Raw genomic sequence first — 1,905 nt, 5'->3', positions numbered from 1 at the left:
GGGGGAACCCCTAGGGAAACAGGGCTTTCCCTGCAGGAACCTTGTTGGAAAGGTGGAAGGCGGGCCCAGTGCCCCGAGGTCTGCCTGTCTCTCAGCTTCTTCCCTCCAGCCCAGGCTGGTTTTAGACAGAGCCTGAGTCCGCCAGTTTGTAAGATGCTTGCTGGCTAACCCTCCCTTCTCGGCTTGATGGGAGACTAAAATCACCCAGAAGACCCCCATGGGGTGCCAGCCCCCCAAGGAGCCAACCTCCTCAGCCCCCCTCACATAGTCCAAAAGCGGAGGTTCATTGGCGGGGCCTCCGGCCTGCGGCAGGGCGACCTGGGCACCGGAAAGGGGTCAGGGGCGGAGAGGATGTAGTCGATGCTGAACTTGATGTCCTTGTGCGGCTCCTTCCCCAGGGCAGCCGGGCTGGCGGGGCCTGGTGGCTCCGGGGGCAGCTCCGGAGACCTCGGGGCGCTGGCCGGCTCGCGTGGGCCCTGAGGCCCCGCTGCGCCCCTGGAGCGCTCTCCTCGGGCTGCCTCGCGCTTGGTGCCGCGCCGCCGCCGCCGCCGGCGGTAGTTGCCATCCTCAAAAAGGTCCAGCAGAGACTCGCAGCCGCCGGCGAACGTCCAGTAGTTGCCCTTGCCCTTCCCGTGGCCCTCGGCCCGCGGCACCTGTTCGATGACAGAGGCTCAGCGCCAGGCTGGCTGCCCGCGCGCTCACTGGGGCGCCTCGGTCCCTGGGGCGCGGCCTTGCTGCTAGAGCAGGTGGAGGAAGCTCGGTTGCCGATGGAACTTCGCAGCAGGGTCTGCCCCCCCCCCCCCCCCACGACTTGGCCCAGGTGTGGAGAGGCCGGGGCCGCCAGGGGCCGCGCGGGGGCGGGGCGGGCTCACCTTGGTGAAGCAGCTGTTCAGGGACAGGTTGTGGCGGATGGAGTTCTGCCAGGCGCGCTGGTTGGCCCGGTAGTAGGGGAACTTGCGCATGATGAAGTCGTAGATGCCGGACAGGGTCACCCTGCCCGCTGGGCTCTGCTGGATGGCCATGGCGATCAGGGCGATGTAGCTGCGGACAGGGGGCGTCAGGCCCGCGGGCGGGAAGGCTCCTAGAGGGCGGCTGGCATGCCCCCTCCCTCCCCCGCTAACCCTCCGGGGTGCAGGGGCCCGTCCTGTCCCAGCAGCCTGCGCTGATGGAAGAGGAGAGCGCACAGGGGTTGTTTGGGTGAGTGACCCATGGAGCTTCCTGCTCCCCGCTTTATCCCGAACCCCAGTAGCGCTCCCTCACTTGGGAGTTTCCTCAGGGAAACGCGAGGAGGAAAGTGTCCAGTCTCTGAGCCCCACCCGAGAGGAGAAAAGCCCCCTCCGTCCCCGGCAGGTCCTGGGAACCCCGTTCCCTGCGGAGGAACCTCGCTGTCTCCCGCGCTCCGCCACCGACCCCCAGTCACCTGTACGCAGGCCGCGTGAGCCGCTTTTCCTCGTCGGAGCTGCCAGCCGGGTAGTCGTCGGCGTCGTAATTGAAGCAGTTGTAGGGGTACTGTGAGCTGTCGAACATCGTGAGGTGCTGTGCCGGCTCCCCGGTCTGCACGGACGTTCTCGCGGGTGCGGACCAGCGGCGTCTGCACTGCGGGGACGTTCTCCGTCAGCGCTGGGACCTGGCCTTCTGGGGTCCCCTCCCGTCCCCACCCTGTTCCCTCGCATCCAATCCCGGCTCGGGGGAGGCCCCAGCCACCGGCAGAGCTGCGGAGGGGAGCAGAGTGGGTCTCTCGGTGACCCTCTGACCGGCTGGGAGGAGGGAGGAAGGAGCGCGCTCTGGGTGGTCCGAGGGGCGGGCGGGCACCCGCTGCCTCCCCTCCCCCTCCCTGCCCGTGGCCCTTTCCTGCGCAGACCCCAGAGTTGGGGTCCTGGAGCTCCTTGGTCCCTGAGTTCTCGC

The 1,905-nt window shown here is 68.4% G+C and overlaps 1 protein-coding gene across 1 annotated transcript; it reads right to left on the bottom strand.

Annotated features, from left to right (window-relative positions):
- Positions 1–260: 260 nt before the first annotated feature.
- Positions 261–1,527, bottom strand: FOXL3 (forkhead box L3). The gene is made up of 3 exons (XM_036242071.1): positions 1,421–1,527; positions 873–1,041; positions 261–653 (listed from the first exon to the last, which is right to left on the bottom strand). Exons 1-3 carry the CDS (start codon positions 1,525–1,527, stop codon positions 261–263), a joined length of 669 nt encoding a protein of 222 aa, XP_036097964.1.
- Between the last annotated feature and the right edge of the window lie 378 nt (positions 1,528–1,905).

Source organism: Molossus molossus, unplaced genomic scaffold (genome assembly GCF_014108415.1).
Source record: "Molossus molossus isolate mMolMol1 unplaced genomic scaffold, mMolMol1.p scaffold_m16_p_4, whole genome shotgun sequence".
NCBI classification, from domain to species: Eukaryota; Metazoa; Chordata; class Mammalia; order Chiroptera; family Molossidae; genus Molossus; species Molossus molossus.
Note: the sequence above shows the minus strand (reverse complement) of the source record. Positions and strands in the feature narration are given on the sequence as shown.